At 36.6% G+C, this 16,479-nt stretch overlaps 3 protein-coding genes across 3 annotated transcripts; all 3 read left to right on the top strand.

Annotated features, from left to right (window-relative positions):
- The first annotated feature begins 1,379 nt into the window (after positions 1–1,379).
- Positions 1,380–6,771, top strand: LOC124442613 (patched domain-containing protein 3-like). The gene is given in 9 exon segments (XM_046993102.1): positions 1,380–1,739; positions 2,119–3,200; positions 3,203–3,426; positions 3,428–3,506; positions 3,509–3,874; positions 4,400–4,768; positions 4,863–5,048; positions 5,212–5,422; positions 6,289–6,771. Coding segments are annotated over 9 exon segments (2,730 nt in total). The 5' UTR covers positions 1,380–1,731; the 3' UTR covers positions 6,494–6,771.
- Positions 6,772–7,949: 1,178 nt separating this feature from the next.
- LOC124442369 (glycoprotein endo-alpha-1,2-mannosidase-like) lies at positions 7,950–9,527 on the top strand. The gene is given in 3 exon segments (XM_046992870.1): positions 7,950–8,849; positions 8,852–8,983; positions 8,986–9,527. Coding segments are annotated over 3 exon segments (1,419 nt in total). The 5' UTR covers positions 7,950–8,014; the 3' UTR covers positions 9,438–9,527.
- An 86-nt stretch (positions 9,528–9,613) lies between these two features.
- Positions 9,614–15,506, top strand: LOC124442370 (patched domain-containing protein 3-like). Its single transcript, XM_046992871.1, is given in 8 exon segments — positions 9,614–10,352; positions 10,733–12,212; positions 12,214–12,493; positions 13,018–13,075; positions 13,078–13,385; positions 13,464–13,649; positions 13,809–14,019; positions 14,875–15,506. Coding segments are annotated over 8 exon segments (2,760 nt in total). The 5' UTR covers positions 9,614–10,344; the 3' UTR covers positions 15,104–15,506.
- The last annotated feature ends 973 nt before the right edge of the window (positions 15,507–16,479 follow it).

The following is a 16,479-nucleotide window of genomic DNA, read 5'->3' on the forward strand; positions in this document are numbered from 1 at the left end:
ATTTCACACATATGTTTACTACCACTAAACAATTAACTTGCAATAGGAAGAAAATGTATCTGTTCGGCTGCTGGTGGGCTTACAACAATCAAGCTTAAATGCAACATATTTCCTTCTTACCTTTCTGTACAAGCTTTCGTTGGACATGCCAAAATTTTATAAGCAACATAATTGTACTAATATGTACAGAGACCTTGCAGAGAGCAAAGTAGGAACTCCAAAATAGTTCACAAATTCCAAAGTCAACTATCAATTCCTATGTTAAAATATTTAAACCAAAGAGGGCTATCTATATGTACTTGAAACAATGTATACCACCACAATTATCATCCGTAGATAACTCCCCTAGAAATGCAAGTGAATGAATGGCTTTAATAATTTCACAATCATAAGCATTATGTAATACGAAAAGCAGCTTGATTGTTTGTAGCCCACCAACAGCAAATTTCCATCATGAAAGTATGTGGATGGAGAGTATTATCTCAAAGATCAGATAATGTGGTAGTTGAAATGAAACTTCATTTCTTAAGTTGAAGCTGAAATTGAGTTACTTGAAACAAATTAATTTTTATCCTACCGAATCAATCGGTGATCGTCGAGGGCCTCGAGTGTAGAAAAACGTCTTTGAACGCTTAAACGTTTTCCCAAAACGATACATTTTTTTATTAACCTTCGAAACTCCAATAGCCAATTTGTTGTTAGGAAGTTACTACTCCATGTGACTTTGATTTAACGGAAGATATCAATTTGCATTATCATATGAATTAAATATCTAGTAGCAAATCTACTACAAGTGTAAATATGCCAAGTTGCCAACTTGTGTTAACTGTGAGAGTTCTTTTAAACATATTATTTCAAATAAAACATTAAAATTCCATTAATGATCACTCTATACGTGTTAAAACATAAAAAAGTTTGTAAAATGTAGATGGTTGTAAGTGTGGTTATGCATACCATTTTCCAGTAGTAAAACATACCACATCCGCCATTACCGCCATGTTTTTGACCACGAGGCCCAGGCCCCTTTGCCCCTCCAGGTCTTATAGAGCTCAATGGTCCGTTGAGTGTGTTTCTATAGCAACAGACGCCACCATGAGAAGATAAGTATTCATATTGGTTTATTCAATTATCAACAGAGTTTTTTTACTTCAGTCTACTTCATTGAGGGTAAAGTTATGACGTTTTTGTTTTTAAAGCTAAACTGAACCCGTTATTAAAATGTTAATGCGAATGACGCTGTTTTGTTTACATTTGTAGTGCATATTGAACAGCTTTTATTTTACAGGGATTTTGGCGATATAAAAGTTTGTATAATTTCATTGGAACTACACCTGACCGTTGTGTAGTTAATGTAATATTTTTGAAACCCTTTCCTCTCAATTGCTTTTTGTTGAGTACAACATATAAAAATTGTCAAAGAAAAATTGCTCAATAACGGAAGCAAGGAGAGATGGCAACCTTTGTACATAGAAATATTATGAAAACGTTATGATTTTGGTTATGTTTGTTATTTAGTGCGGAAACGTTGAAATCTGTGTTTCGTAAACTTTCGTTGCAAGCCGGTTTTCAGTCCTCGCTGTCGCCGGAGTAAATGTCATAAAGCGGTGAACCAAGAATTTTCAAGGGCTGTTTTCGAAGAGCACCCCGCCACCCTCTCTTATAACTGTGCATAAAAACATCTATTTAGCAATTTCTAATGTTGTGTTCGCATTTAGAGATTGCCAGCTGAAAATGTCGAGGTAAATGTGTATGTGTATGTTGTTATATGCAAAGTTTCCACGTAATCTTGTCAGTTATGTCATTGTAATCAGCTGTGAAAATTCTTCTGAGTCATTCATTCAGGGATACAGATGTAATCATTGCCTAAACTTTCCGGGGGGGGATGTAATGATTCTTGATTTTGATTCGTCAATATTTCGCGATATCATACCACACATTCTTTAACATTATCTCCCATTCTTTCAAAAATACAATTTCCATTCTACCATTACCACCCTTCCTTTTCAACATTACCAGCCTTCTTCCAACATTACCACTCCTCGTTTTCAACATCACCACCATTTTACCACAATCGCCACATTGATATACATGACTGACTTGTCTTTCTTCGTAATATAGACTTTCTTGTTGGAAGCGTTACAATCCCTGGCAAGGATATCTTAAACTATGTCGTTTTTGCAACGACACAATCTCTCGGTTTTTTTCTTTTCTTGGTGAGAAAGTTGGTAAATATCCTTCGAAAACAATCCTGCTGGCGGTTTTCTTTATGGCGATTTCAGCATCTGGATTTGCTTTTTTTCGCGTGGAAAACAGAACAGAGATCTTGTATGCTCCTAAGGACAGCGAATCAGTAAAGAATCTGAGAAAGGCAAACAACTACGGTTTTTATGACCCTGCTAGAAGGGCAGAGATAATTATATTAGGAAAAAATGAGTCAAACGTTTTGACAGAAGAGTGTTTTATAGAAGCATTTCAACTTCACGAGGCGATTGTTTCCATTCCACGATACAAAAGCGTTTGTCTTCCAAACATAAAAAGCGATCCTTTAGCAGCAACGAGCTACTGTAAACGGGAAGAACCGTTTTGGATGTTTAATTACTCGCAAAATTTCGTTAATTTGTTGCCTACATTGAACAATTACACGAATACAAGTGGTCGGCTGTTTTCACGGATTCTTGGTAAAGCAAAGTACAGCAGAAATGGATCAATTTTGTCTGCAAAAGGATTGAGATTCGTTTACAACATCAGAGGAGTTGAGATTGGTGATGATGTTGATCAATCCTCAGAGGATTGGGAGAAAGAATTTTTGAAAAAAATGGAAAGTTATCCCCCTTTAGACTGCGGATCCTTGGTGTACAACGCAGAACGCAGTATCGACGAAGCAATCGCAGAAAGTACCGGGAACGATGTGAAGCTTGTATCCTTGACATTCACGATAATGATAAGTTTTGCGTGTTTCATGTTGGGCAAGTATCGTAATCCTTTGACTGGTCATGGTTTGTTAGCTTTGGGTGGTATACTGTGTGTTGGCTTTGGTATTCTAACTGGTTTTGGTTTTTCAATGCTGGTACAGACACCGTTTACCAGCATTGTTGGAATTTTACCATTTCTTGTCATTGGAGTTGGTATCGATGACATGTTTATCATAGTTGATGAGCTCGATAGGTCCGAACCAGACCAGAACATTCCCAAAGGCTTGGCATTGTCATGAAGACCGTCGGCCCGGCAGTCACCATGACAACGTTGACAGACTCTCTCGCATTTGCTGTTGGTGCTTCATCAAGATTTTTATCCATTGTCTACTTCTGCACATTCGCTGCACTTGCCATTTCATTTGCATTTGTATTTTTAATGACAATGTTTGTGGCTTTTATGTCATACGATTGCCGTCGTATGCTTGATGGCCGCCGGGATATGTTCCCTTTATCAAAGCACCACCCCACCACCTGGGAAATCTCGTTGGGACGAGCCCCTACCGCAAATGTCCAACAAATTTATGGAGTACTGGGAAGTTTCATCATGAAACCACCTTCTAAAGTGATCATTGCTCTTGTATCGATGGCCTTGTTAGGAGCTGGTATTTATGGAACAACATTTTTAAAGGAAGATTTTGATCGTCGAAATTTGGCCAAAGATGGTTCAATATATATACAATTCTTGGACACAGTCGAAAAGTACTTTAACACTGATGCACCTGTTGATATCATCGTGGAGTCTGGAGTGAATTATTCCAACCCTTTAACGCAGAGTGAATTGAGTAGTTTGATGGGAATTGTGAGGGAAAACAAATATTTTCGCCCTGACATTGTATCATGGTTTACAGAACTTCAGAAATGGCGTAACAAAACTCGAAACAAAACAGAAAATGTACTGGGTAAGATGTTTGTAGTTGTATATGCGTCCAACAAAAAGATTAAAAAACTGACATTCTCCTTTACTCTTCTTTCCTAAACTCCTCCCTGTCTGACTCCCTCTTGCTCCGAAAATCCTTATGACATACCAACTTTGAAACGAGGTTGTTTACACTAGAAAATTAAGAGTTTAATATTTTTAGCTAAGGATTTGGTTGAAATCGAAACTGAGTGGATTGCTAGTCACTAGTCAACTGCTTTTGTTTGCATCAAGTTTTACTAAAGAATTTTTCAATATTTTCCATTTTAATTGGTTCTGATGCACGTAGATGTATTGTTGTAAAAGTTGTTTTGAAAAAAATCAACTTGCAACATTTAATCACCAAATATAGCTATCAAAACTATGAGTTTGAAAATCCTAATTAAACAAGTTTGTGTTTCAAATGTCAGCACACGAGTTCTAGAGTCACAGTTCTTGAAAATGTATAAATTGTTCAACTCATTATGCTCTTGACTATCCTTGCAATTTGTTTCTACATCTTTTTCAGATTCTCTTGATGATTTTTTGCTTAGTCACCCACAGTTCAGGAAAGATATCTTCTTTGCTGAAGACAATACAACGATTCTTTCTTCGCGATTTTATTGTTATATGATCGGAACATCGCGTTCTGTAATCCTTCGCAAAGCTTTGGAATCCTTTCGCAAGGATTTAAAGGATAAACTAAGCATTCCTATTTTTGCAAGCTCCTATCAATTCATCTATATCGAGCAGTTCATAGCCATCCAAAGCGAAACCACGCGTAGTCTTGTCATTGCTGCTATTGCCATAACTATTGCAACCAGTTTCTTTTTGGTGAATCCGCTGGTCATTCTTCTAGTGCTGGTTGGGTTTGTGTCTCTGATATTTGAGTTGCTAGGTAAGACGTAGCAATCATGGTTATTAGGCCACATTGTAAGTCCATAAGATCGATGTGAGTTTTTTTTTTCATTTCAACTATTCTGTTTTTTCAGGTTTCATGTATATATGTGGCGTTTCATTAAACTCCATCTCAATGATCAACTTGGTAATGGCGATCGGTTTTGCTGTTGACTACAGTGCTCACGTAGCTCATTCGTTTGTATTCTCCACGGAAAACAATCCTGAACAAAAAGTTATCGAAGCTCTTAGGACGACAGGGGCAAGTGTAATAATGGGCGGTAGGTGTTTTACAAATTCGTATCGTATCATACCGCATCTTATCCTTACCAATGTTCTTTTCACCTCCATTAAACAACTATATGTTGAAGTGATTTGAATCATAGATATATACATATGATTTTCCTATCCGTCAACTTTTATCACTTAAATTGTTTTCCTTAGGTTTCAGTACGTTCTTAGGAATGGTGGTAACAGCTTTTGCGTCTTCAGAGATTTTCCGAATTTTCTTCAGAATGTTTGTAGGAATTGTTGTTCTTGGTCTGCTTCACGGTCTTTGTTTCCTACCAGTATGGCTATCCATCTTTTGTCGTTGGCATATAAATGTACACCCTGAAGATGATGATAACGTGAAACAGAATTCTCCTGCTAAGAGGTAAGGTGGCTTTTAGTGATGTTTGTGAGTCTATATGAGAGCGATGTTGTCTGGGGCAAAACACTATTGCATATGTCTAAAGCGGCAATTTTCCTTTCTTTAAATCAGTGAAATTCAAACAGTTGTCAATCAAAGTAATCACTTAATGATAAAACGCAATCCAAAAAACATCAACTTGTAAACTCAAGATTCGAGTTATAACAGAAAGAGACAAGATTTATCATTTATCGTGTGTTTTTTCATGTTTTTTTTTCAAACTGTCGGCTTAAAAAGGATTTTTGAAAGTAATCACAAAAGTGAATGGTTTGAACCCGGGAGTAACGTTAGATGTTTGTGGATGTAGATCGTCAAGTTTGGTAGAGTCTCGAGGACTGTTTGTGTTTATGTTGACTAACGTTTCGACAACTTTAGCGGTTGTCATTTTCAGATGATAAACTCACCTTCAGACGATGACCTTAGAGGTTGTCATCTTCAAAAGGACTGTTGTTGTTGATATTGACTGACGTTTTGACAGCTTTAGCGGTAGTCATCTTCAGTTCTCAGCGCTCTACTAACCTGGACGATCTACATCTACAAACAACCAAAGTAAAAACTACTTCGTATTTTTTTCTTGGTGTTGTGTAAATAATGCATGATTGATTTAAAGGATTTGATTATTTTTATAACTGAGTTATTTATTCTTCCAATTATCACTTCATCTTGCGTTACTAACTCATAGCAATTATCATGATGCCATAACCACCATTTTGGTAAAAGTGTTAGGACTTTGAGAGAATGGGAATAGCTACCATGATGCCTTGCAATCATTTTGTTTGCGCTGTTTCTGCTCACACAACCTACTTGAAATGCTATTGTTTGCTTTCTAGGGACGCAGATAAAGATCACCCGTCATCCAAGAATAACTCGGTGATGATTAAGAATGAAGCGGAAAACGATAATGCTAATGAAGCAAGAAACAACAGCGCTAATGAAGTTGGGAACAACAACGCTAATGAAACAGGGAAAAATAATTCAGTTTCACCTTTGGAAATGTCAATGCCATCTGTCAATGGCATTGAAACTGCGAGATAAGGAGGAAACACATCTATAAAGTTGGTACATGTATTCTTTGCTTTTAGGAATTAATGATCAGTATACTTCTACAAGACAACAGACTTCACCCATGATAAGTCAATGAATAAATAAATGCAAGATCATCACTTCTTAGCAAGACCAATTCTCTTGTTATCTCTTTTTATTTATTTTATTTATATTTATCTAAGACTAATAGTAGTATGTATAAAGAAAGAAGACCTCTCGATTGACGTATTGTGAATCATAATTTGTGATAATTGCAATGCCTATCACTATTCTAGACTCGCGAATGCATAAAGTATTGTCATCTATGTGCATGTATTACACATCTTTGTCATATTAGTGGAAAAGCTTTCCTGCTGCTGCGAATTCAAAGTAACCCTCAACTCAAGCAACAAAATATGCGCAGTACTGCACCAGTTAAATTAGTATATCAAACATTTACATTTTACAATAGGTTTTCTTCTTTTAAGGTTTTTTTGATCCATCTGTGTAAAATATCTAAACACATTTTCATCAGCTAACGGCACGATAAGAAAGTGATTTCCATTAATTAATGCATGCACCAAAACTGTTATAGTTATCGTATCGTGGCTTAACGAAAAATACTCTACATGTTTGTAAATGTAGATCGTCCAGGTTGGTATAGTCCTGAGAAGGACTGTTTTGTTGTTGTTGACTGACGTTTCGACAACCTTAGCGGTAGTCATCTTTAGAGTCAAATTTATCTGCAGAGTTTTTTCATCAGAGTCAGAGTCATCTTCAGCTTGGACGATCTACATTTACAAACATGTAACGATACTCCCAGGTTCAAACCATTTATTGAAAAATACTCTAGCATACACGTTCCATTTATTGCCTTAGCCAGCCCGCAAGTTTTAGTCCTGCGATGTAAATTTCAGAACTTTATCATTATTTTTTCTTCACAAATATACTGCTTTTGGAGTCGGCTTTTGTAGTCATAACCGGGCTTGCTTTGCCTGTGATCTATTGATGTTTCATTGTCACGAGAATGATTTTATCCGAGAGTTCTGGCGTACAAACACACTTAAGACAAACTCTATATTTCTCTCTGTAAACGGGTGGTCATTTAACGAATGGTTGAGCGATCTCCAGAGTTTTAAGTTTTCCTCGATGTAGGGATGAGCTTTGTTCCACTTGCTTTGGAAAAATTATTGCTCAACTATAGGCACAACAAGGTATAAGGTACATATTGGTACCTAACTACAAATATAAAGTAAACCTCTGAAAAAAAGTTCCATTCGTCTTTATCTAAGCACCATTAAAAATACACTTTTCTGAATACAAGCTAGAGATCTGTTTACTTATCTATTAATGAAGCCTATATTTCTTAAAGCCACTAATGTGAGTCTTACAGTGTTTGTAAAGATGAGAGAAAGCAATTGTATTACCGACCACAACCTAAATTAATGTCCTTGTACTTTGTAGTTGATGGAAACGAGTGAAAATCTCATATGAGAGACATGTCATCATGGAGGGATTTTGTTAGCGAAAATCATGAAAGTTCTTCGTTATTTTGTTGGTACAAAAAGAAAACAATGGCAGTTTCTCATCGCTTGTGCTTTTTTAACAATTATTTGTTATGTTACGTGGGTTTTTGAAGGACAAAATGCAAAGAGCGGACATATTAGATTAATATTTAAAAATGTGTCCAAAGTGATGGCGTCCACAAGACATGAACTACACAGCTACAGGTATGAATTAGATCAAGGAAAACTCACATCACAATCAATTGAAGATACAGCTCGCAAACAACTGCAAGTTCGTGTAGATACGGTGAAGGGAAGGAGAAAAACAAGCATGGTATTTGTCAACAACAAAGCACTAGATGAAATAAAATTTCAACGAGTTTCACCCAATGTTCATATATTTTACTACATTTGGTATGGGAACCCCAAAACAGATGGCAAATACATACACTGGAATCACAAATACCTGCCACACTGGAGAAAAGAAATAGCTAAAAGGTTCCAGAATGGGGCTCACATCCCTCCCGATGATATTGGATCAGACTTTTATCCACAACTTGGCTGCTACAGCTCAAGTGATGTGAGTACGATAAAGAATCATATGGAACAGATACGTTCTTCAGGAGCAGGAGTAGTAATTGTATCCTGGTATCCTGCAGGTAAAGCTGATGATCAAGGGATCCCTGTTGATGGACTTGTGCCAAAGCTTCTAGATATTGCTCATGATTTTGGTCTTAAAGTTACTCTACATATTGAACCATATAATGGTCGTAATGAAGAAACTCTAAGGAAAGATGTAATATACATACATGAAAACTACTTCAAACACCCAGCATTTTATAAACATAGAACTCGTGATGATCGCTTTTACCCTTGTTGTACATATATGACTCTTACCATACATCACCACAGGAATGGGCTGAATTATTAAAACCTGAGGGTAGACTGACCATAAGAAATACAAGATTTGATTGTGTGATGATTGCGTTAATTGTTGAGTTCACGATAGGGATTTTATAACTATTGGTGGCTTTGATGGATTTTATACATATTTTGCTGTGAATGGGTTTACCTATGGTTCACGTTGGAGTGCATGGTCTGCTCTAGCATCATTTGCAACCCAAACTGATACAATCTTCATTCCTAGTGTTGCTCCTGGCTACACTGATATAAGTATACGTCCATGGAATTATGAGAACACTAGATCACGAAATAATGGCGAATATTACCGAAGGAGCTTTCAAGCAGCTCTTGCTGTTCAGCCAAAAATCATTTCCATAACATCATTTAATGAGTGGCATGAAGGCATGCAAATTGAAACAGCCATTCCTAAATCAAGAAATCATGGTTTTAGCTATCATGATTACTTTCCAAATCAACCTGACTATTATCTTAAAATTACTTCAAAATATGTTGAAAGACTTTTGTCAAAGAAACAGGATGGCAACTAAAATATTAGTCAGCTGTGTATAGTACTTTTCCTTTCAATAATGTAACACTTACGTTTTTACATGAAATTTTATGATAAAAGCAATGGAAAATTGTATATGATGAACGCATAGGAAGGAAAGCGCAAATCACGTTAAAATAATTGAACGAGGATAATTTTGAAAGAGACTGGGTCTAGTCCGTTCAGTGAACTCGACATTTGAATAATATATATGGAGTTCACTGAGTCCGTTGAGTGTGTTTCTATAGCAACAGACGCCACCATGAGAAGATAAGTATTCATATTGGTTTATTCAATTATCAACAGAGTTTTTTTACTTCAGTCTACTTCATTGAGGGTAAAGTTATGACGTTTTTGTTTTTAAAGCTAAACTGAACCCGTTATTAAAATGTTAATGCGAATGACGCTGTTTTGTTTACATTTGTAGTGCATATTGAACAGCTTTTATTTTACAGGGATTTTGGCGATATAAAAGTTTGTATAATTTCATTGGAACTACACCTGACCGTTGTGTAGTTAATGTAGGTAATATTTTTGAAACCCTTTCCTCTCAATTGCTTTTTGTTGAGTACAACTTATAAAAATTGTCAAAGAAAAATTGCTCAATAACGGAAGCAAGGAGAGATGGCAACCTTTGTACATAGAAATATTATGAAAACGTTATGATTTTGGTTATGTTTGTTATTTAGTGCGGAAACGTTGAAATCTGTGTTTCGTAAACTTTCGTTGCAAGCCGGTTTTCAGTCCTCGCTGTCGCCGGAGTAAATGTCATAAAGCGGTGAACCAAGAATTTTCAAGGGCTGTTTTCGAAGAGCACCCCGCCACCCCCCTCTCTTATAACTGTGCATAAAAACATCTATTTAGCAATTTCTAATGTTGTGTTCGCATTTAGAGATTGCCAGCTGAAAATGTCGAGGTAAATGTGTATGTGTATGTTGTTATATGCAAAGTTTCCACGTAATCTTGTCAGTTATGTCATTGTAATCATCTGTGAAAATTCTTCTGAGTCATTCATTCAGGGATACAGATTTAATCATTGCCTAAACTTTCCGGGGGGGGGATGTAATGATTCTTGATTTTGATTCGTCAATATTTCGCGATATCATACCACACATTCTTTAACATTATCTCCCATTCTTTCAAAAATACAATTTCCATTCTACCATTACCACCCTTCCTTTTCAACATTACCAGCCTTCTTCCAACATTACCACTCCTCGTTTTCAACATCACCACCATTTTACCACAGTCGCCACATTGATATACATGACTGACTTGTCTTTCTTCGTAATATAGACTTTCTTGTTGGAAGCGTTACAATCCCTGGCAAGGATATCTTAAACTATGTCGTTTTTGCAACGACACAATCTCTCGGTTTTTTTCTTTTCTTGGTGAGAAAGTTGGTAAATATCCCTCGAAAACAATCCTACTGGCGGTTTTCTTTATGGCGATTTCAGCATCTGGATTTGCTTTTTTTCGCGTGGAAAACAGAACAGAGATCTTGTATGCTCCTAAGGACAGCGAATCAGTAAAGAATCTGAGAAAGGCAAACAACTACGGTTTTTATGACCCTGCTAGAAGGGCAGAGATAATTATATTAGGAAAAAATGAGTCAAACGTTTTGACAGAAGAGTGTTTTATAGAAGCATTTCAACTTCACGAGGCGATTGTTTCCATTCCACGATACAAAAGCGTTTGTCTTCCAAACATAAAAAGCGATCCTTTAGCAGCAACGAGCTACTGTAAACGGGAAGAACCGTTTTGGATGTTTAATTACTCGCAAAATTTCGTTAATTTGTTGCCTACATTGAACAATTACACGAATACAAGTGGTCGGCTGTTTTCACGGATTCTTGGTAAAGCAAAGTACAGCAGAAATGGATCAATTTTGTCTGCAAAAGGATTGAGATTCGTTTACAACATCAGAGGAGTTGAGATTGGTGATGATGTTGATCAATCCTCAGAGGATTGGGAGAAAGAATTTTTGAAAAAAATGGAAAGTTATCCCCCTTTAGACTGCGGATCCTTGGTGTACAACGCAGAACGCAGTATCGACGAAGCAATCGCAGAAAGTACCGGGAACGATGTGAAGCTTGTATCCTTGACATTCACGATAATGATAAGTTTTGCGTGTTTCATGTTGGGCAAGTATCGTAATCCTTTGACTGGTCATGGTTTGTTAGCCTTTGGTGGTATACTGTGTGTTGGCTTTGGTATTCTAACTGGTTTTGGTTTTTCAATGCTGGTACAGACACCGTTTACCAGCATTGTTGGAATTTTACCATTTCTTGTCATTGGAGTTGGTATCGATGACATGTTTATCATAGTTGATGAGCTCGATAGGTCCGAACCAGACCAGAACATTCCCAAAAGGCTTGGCATTGTCATGAAGACCGTCGGCCCGGCAGTCACCATGACAACGTTGACAGACTCTCTCGCATTTGCTGTTGGTGCTTCATCAAGATTTTTATCCATTGTCTACTTCTGCACATTCGCTGCACTTGCCATTTCATTTGCATTTGTATTTTTAATGACAATGTTTGTGGCTTTTATGTCATACGATTGCCGTCGTATGCTTGATGGCCGCCGGGATATGTTCCCTTTTATCAAAGCACCACCCCCACCACCTGGGAAATCTCGTTGGGACGAGCCCCTACCGCAAATGTCCAACAAATTTATGGAGTACTGGGGAAATTTCATCATGAAACCACCTTCTAAAGTGATCATTGCTCTTGTATCGATGGCCTTGTTAGGAGCTGGTATTTATGGAACAACATTTTTTAAAGGAAGATTTTGATCGTCGAAATTTGGCCAAAGATGGTTCAATATATATACAATTCTTGGACACAGTCGAAAAGTACTTTAACACTGATGCACCTGTTGATATCATCGTGGAGTCTGGAGTGAATTATTCCAACCCTTTAACGCAGAGTGAATTGAGTAGTTTGATGGGAATTGTGAGGGAAAACAAATATTTTCGCCCTGACATTGTATCATGGTTTACAGAACTTCAGAAATGGCGTAACAAAACTCGAAACAAAACAGAAAATGTACTGGGTAAGATGTTTGTAGTTGTATATGCGTCCAACAAAAAGATTAAAAAACTGACATTCTCCTTTACTCTTCTTTCCTAAACTCCTCCCTGTCTGACTCCCTCTTGCTCCGAAAATCCTTATGACATACCAACTTTGAAACGAGGTTGTTTACACTAGAAAATTAAGAGTTTAATATTTTTAGCTAAGGATTTGGTTGAAATCGAAACTGAGTGGATTGCTAGTCACTAGTCAACTGCTTTTGTTTGCATCAAGTTTTACTAAAGAATTTTTCAATATTTTCCATTTTAATTGGTTCTGATGCACGTAGATGTATTGTTGTAAAAGTTGTTTTGAAAAAAATCAACTTGCAACATTTAATCACCAAATATAGCTATCAAAACTATGAGTTTGAAAATCCTAATTAAACAAGTTTGTGTTTCAAATGTCAGCACACGAGTTCTAGAGTCACAGTTCTTGAAAATGTATAAATTGTTCAACTCATTATGCTCTTGACTATCCTTGCAATTTGTTTCTACATCTTTTCAGATTCTCTTGATGATTTTTGCTTAGTCACCCACAGTTCAGGAAAGATATCTTCTTTGCTGAAGACAATACAACGATTCTTTCTTCGCGATTTTATTGTTATATGATCGGAACATCGCGTTCTGTAATCCTTCGCAAAGCTTTGGAATCCTTTCGCAAGGATTTAAAGGATAAACTAAGCATTCCTATTTTTGCAAGCTCCTATCAATTCATCTATATCGAGCAGTTCATAGCCATCCAAAGCGAAACCACGCGTAGTCTTGTCATTGCTGCTATTGCCATAACTATTGCAACCAGTTTCTTTTTGGTGAATCCGCTGGTCATTCTTCTAGTGCTGGTTGGGTTTGTGTCTCTGATATTTGAGTTGCTAGGTAAGACGTAGCAATCATGGTTATTAGGCGACATTGTAAGTCCATAAAATCGACATTTCAACTATTCTGTTTTTTCAGGTTTCATGTATATATGTGGCGTTTCATTAAACTCCATCTCAATGATCAACTTGGTAATGGCGATCGGTTTTGCTGTTGACTACAGTGCTCACGTAGCTCATTCGTTTGTATTCTCCACGGAAAACAATCCTGAACAAAAAGTTATCGAAGCTCTTAGGACGACAGGGGCAAGTGTAATAATGGGCGGTAGGTGTTTTACAAATTCGTATCGTACCGCATCTTATCCTTACCAATGTTCTTTTCACCTCCATTAAACAACTATATATTGAAGTGATTTGAATCATAGATTTATACATATGGTTTTCCTATCCGTCAACTTTTATCACTTAAATTTTTTTCCCTTAGGTTTCAGTACGTTCTTAGGAATGGTGGTAACAGCTTTTGCGTCTTCAGAGATTTTCCGAATTTTCTTCAGAATGTTTGTAGGAATTGTTGTTCTCGGTCTGCTTCACGGTCTTTGTTTCCTACCAGTATGGCTATCCATCTTTTGTCGTTGGCATATAAACGTACACCCTGAAGATGATGATGACGTGAAACAGAATTCACCTGCTAAGAGGTAAGGTGGCTTTTAGTGATGTTTGTGAGTCTATATGAGAGCGACGTTGTCTGGGGCAAAACACTATTGCATATACCTAAAGCGGCAATTTTCCTTTCTTTAAATCAGTGAAATTCAAACAGTTGTCAATCAAAGTAATCACTTAATGATAAAACGCAATCCAAAAAACATCATCTTGTAAACTCAAGATTCTAATTATAACAGGAGGAGGCAAGATTTATCATTTATTGTGTGTGTTTTTCATGTATTTTTTCAAATTATCGGCTTGAAAAGGATTTTGAAAGTAATCACAAAAGTGAATGGTTTGAACCCGGGAGTAACGTTAGATGTTTGTGGATGTAGATCGTCAAGTTTAGTAGAGTCTCGAGGACTGTTTGTGTTTATGTTGACTAACGTTTCGACAACTTTAGCGGTTGTCATTTTCAGATGATAAACTCACCTTCAGACGATGACCTTAGAGGTTGTCATCTTCAAAACGACTGTTGTTGTTGATGTTGACTGACGTTTTGACAGCTTTAGCGGTAGTCATCTTCAGTTCTCAGCGCTCTACTAACCTGGACGATCTACATCTACAAAGAACCAAAGTAATAACTACTTCGTATTTTTATCTTGGTGTTGTGTAAATAATGCATGATTGATTTAAAGGATTTGATTATTTTTATAACTGAGTTATTTATTCTTCCAATTATCACTTCATCTTGCGTTACTAACTCATAGCAATTATCATGATGTCATAACCACCATTTTGGTAAAAGTGTTAGGACTTTGAGAGAATGGGAATAGCTACCATGATGCTTTGAAATCATTTTGTTTGCGCTGTTTCTGCTCAGACAACCTACTTGAAATGCTTTCTAGGGACGCAGATAAAGATCACCCGTCATCCAAGAATAACTCAGTGATGATTAAGAATGAAGCGGAAAACAATAATGCTAATGAAGCAAGAAACAACAGCGCTAATGAAGTTGGGAACAACAACGCTAATGAAGTTGGGAACAACAACGCTAATGAAACAGGGAAAAATAATTCAGTTTCACCTTTGGAAATGTCAATGCCATCTGTCAATGGCATTGAAACTGCGAGATAAGGAGGAAACACATCTATAAAGTTGGTACATGTATTCTTTGCTTTTAGGAATTAATGATCAGTATACTTCTACAAGGCACAGACTTCACCCATGATAAGTCAATGAATAAATAAATGCAAGATCATCACTTCTTAATAAGACCAATTCTCTTGTTATCTCTTTTTATTTATTTTATTTATATTTATCTAAGACTAATAGTAGGATGTATAAAAGAAAGAAGACCTCTCGATTGACGTATTGTGAATCATAATTTGTGATAATTGCAATGCCTATCTCTATTCTAGACTCACGAATGCATAAAGTATTGTCATCTATGTGCATGTATTACACATCTTTGTCATATTAGTGGAAAAGCTTTCCTGCTGCTGGGAATTAAAAGTAACCCTCAACTCAAGCAACAAAATATGCGCAGTATTGCACCAGTTAAATTAGTATATCGAACATTTACATTTTACAATAGGTTTTCTTCTTTTAAGGTTTTTTTGATCCATTTGTATAAAATATCTAAACACATTTTCATCAGCTAACGGCACGATAAGAAAGTGATTTCCATTAATTAATGCATGCACCAAAACTGTTATAGTTATCGTATCGTGGCTTAACAAAAAATACTCTACATGTTTGTAAATGTAGATCGTCCAGGTTGGTATAGTCCTGAGAAGGACTGTTTTTGTTGTTGTTGACTGACGTTTCGACAACCTTAGCGGTAGTCATCTTTAGAGTCAAATTTATCTGCAGAGTTTTTTCATCAGAGTCAGAGTCATCTTCAGCCTGGACGATCTACATTTACAAACATGTAACGATACTCCTGGGTTCAAACCATTTACTGAAAAATACTCTAGCATACACGTTCCAATTATTGGCTTAGCCAGCCCGCAAGTTTTAGTCCTGCTATGTAAATTTCAGAACTTTATCATTATTTTTTCTTCACAAATATACTGCTTTTGGAGTCGGCTTTTGTAGTTATAACTGGGCTTGCTTTGCCTGTGGTCTATTGATGTCACGAGAATGATTTTATCCGAGAGTTTTGGCGTACAAACAGACTTAAGACAAACTCTATATTTCTCTCTGTAAACGGGTGGTCATTTAACGAATGGTTGAGCGATCTCCAGAGTTTTAAGTTTTCCTCGATGTAGGGATGAGCTTTGTTCCACTTGCTTTGGCAAAATTATTGCTCAACAAGAGGCACAACAAGGTATTAGGTACATATTGGTACCTAACTACAAATATAAAGTAAACCTCTGAAAAAACGTTCCATTCGTCTTTATGTAAGCACCATTAAAAATACACTTTTCTGAATACAAGCTAGAGATCTGTTTACTTATCTATTAATGAAGCCTATATTTCTTAAAGGCACTAATGTGAGTGTTTGTAAA

This window comes from Xenia sp. Carnegie-2017, unplaced genomic scaffold (genome assembly GCF_021976095.1).
Source record: "Xenia sp. Carnegie-2017 unplaced genomic scaffold, XeniaSp_v1 HiC_scaffold_20, whole genome shotgun sequence".
NCBI classification, from domain to species: Eukaryota; Metazoa; Cnidaria; class Anthozoa; order Malacalcyonacea; family Xeniidae; genus Xenia; species Xenia sp. Carnegie-2017.